The sequence below is a fragment of the Ursus maritimus genome, unplaced genomic scaffold (genome assembly GCF_017311325.1).
Source record: "Ursus maritimus isolate PB19 unplaced genomic scaffold, ASM1731132v1 scaffold_351, whole genome shotgun sequence".
Taxonomy (NCBI): Eukaryota; Metazoa; Chordata; class Mammalia; order Carnivora; family Ursidae; genus Ursus; species Ursus maritimus.
The window spans coordinates 9,896-11,576 of record NW_024426131.1 but is presented as its reverse complement, the minus strand read 5'-3'; the positions used below and the strand labels follow the sequence as shown (position 1 = coordinate 11,576).

General features: G+C 39.9%; 1 protein-coding gene across 1 annotated transcript; it reads right to left on the bottom strand.

The window, feature by feature from the left end:
• Nucleotides 1–209: 209 nt before the first annotated feature.
• Nucleotides 210–1,179, bottom strand: LOC103679913 (olfactory receptor 11G2-like). Its single transcript, XM_040620672.1, has one exon. It carries the CDS (start codon nt 1,162–1,164, stop codon nt 286–288), a length of 879 nt encoding a protein of 292 aa, XP_040476606.1. The 5' UTR covers nt 1,165–1,179; the 3' UTR covers nt 210–285.
• Nucleotides 1,180–1,681: the final 502 nt, after the last annotated feature.

The window sequence follows — 1,681 nt, the reverse complement described above, 5'->3', positions numbered from 1 at the left end:
AACTCAGTAATGCACAATAGACTCTGTCTTCTTTTTAGAAATTGAATTACATATACCAGGACTAATGGGCTTAGATGCTAAAATTTCACTTACTTGATATTTAACCCAAAACAAAATTGAATCCATTTGCTAAAACATATTCCTGAATAAGACTACTGCATCTTGTGGTGAGTGGTGTTTAAGATGATAGTAGTAGTTTCTTAATAAAACTTAATTTATGGACAAATATATCACCCATGTTTTATTAAGGTAATTTGCACTTGAGAGATGGAATTCAACTCTCATTTACATTTTATGAACACCGTGTTCAGTCCCAAAGATTTTCCTCAGAGCAGTCTTCATCTCCTTGTTCCTGAGGCTATATATTAGAGGATGGCAGAGGGGTGTTATCACAGAATAAAATAAGGTAATGAATTTTTGAATTTTCACTGGGTGTCCTGATCCAGGACAAATATACATCACCATAATGGAGCCATAAAACAGGACGACAACTGCCAAATGAGAAGCACAAGTAGAGAAAGCCTTGTGTTTGCCAGCCCGTGAGGGCATCCACAGTGCAGTCAGAATCACCAGAGCATAGGAGCAAAGAATAAAGAGGAAGGTGCCAATCATGAAAATAACATTGAAAGTAGAGTAAAGGAGCTGAGTGATAGTGTCTTCAGAACAAGACAGCGTCATCAGAGGGACAGGATCACACAAAAAATGGTTGATGGTATTTGGGCCGCAGAAGGGCAACTGTGAAATGAGGACAACTGGAATTAGGAAGAGGATGAGCCCACCCGACCATCCGAAGATGACAAGGCCGGTGTACAGCTGTTTAGTCATGATGCGTGGGTAATGTAGAGGACGACAGATGGCAAGGTACCTGTCAAAGGCCATGATGCAAAGGAAGAAGCCCTCATCACACCCAAAAGAGAAGAAGAAGTAGAACTGTGTGAAACAGCTCACAAAGGAGATCGACTTGCTTGTGGACAGGAAATTGGCCAACATATTAGGGACGGTCGTGGTGACATAACATATTTCCAGGAGAGAGAAATTGCCCAAGAATATGTACATGGGGGTGTGAAGACACCGGTCCCACAGCACAGCATAGACAATGGCCGTATTCCCCATCAGAGTCAGGATGTAGACTACTGAGAAGAGCCCAAAGTAGAGGAGCCGCATTTCTGGGCTTGAGGGAAAGCCCATGAGGATGAAGTGGCTAATGGAGTTGGTGGTTTCTGTGCTGGACACATTCTTTGGTTTGGAAGACATGGAGATGACTTGGTTATTGTACTTTAATGGAGTATGCTGGTTCTTCCTGAAAACACCAAATTTCTTTACCTTTTATTTCATAAAGTAGTAAACAGATTTTTGCTTAAGCAACAAAACTGACTTTCATGACTCAGCCCCTGAACAAAAATTATTTTTCACAGTCACAATAAAGGAAAGAAGGAAAACATGAATTGGAGACAACTTTTTCCTTTCTAAGAATGCTAGGCTAGATACTAGGAATGCCAGCTTTTGTGATTCTGGATAATTATCTCTATTAGTCTACTCTTTCACCTGTTTACCTACACTATCAATAGTACATTTCTGTGCATGTGGAGTTCTTTCAACAGTCTGAGTACTTGATTCTTTATGATTTATAACTGATTAAATAAGAAAAAATATTAAACCAGGACACTTTAAGAATCTGTCT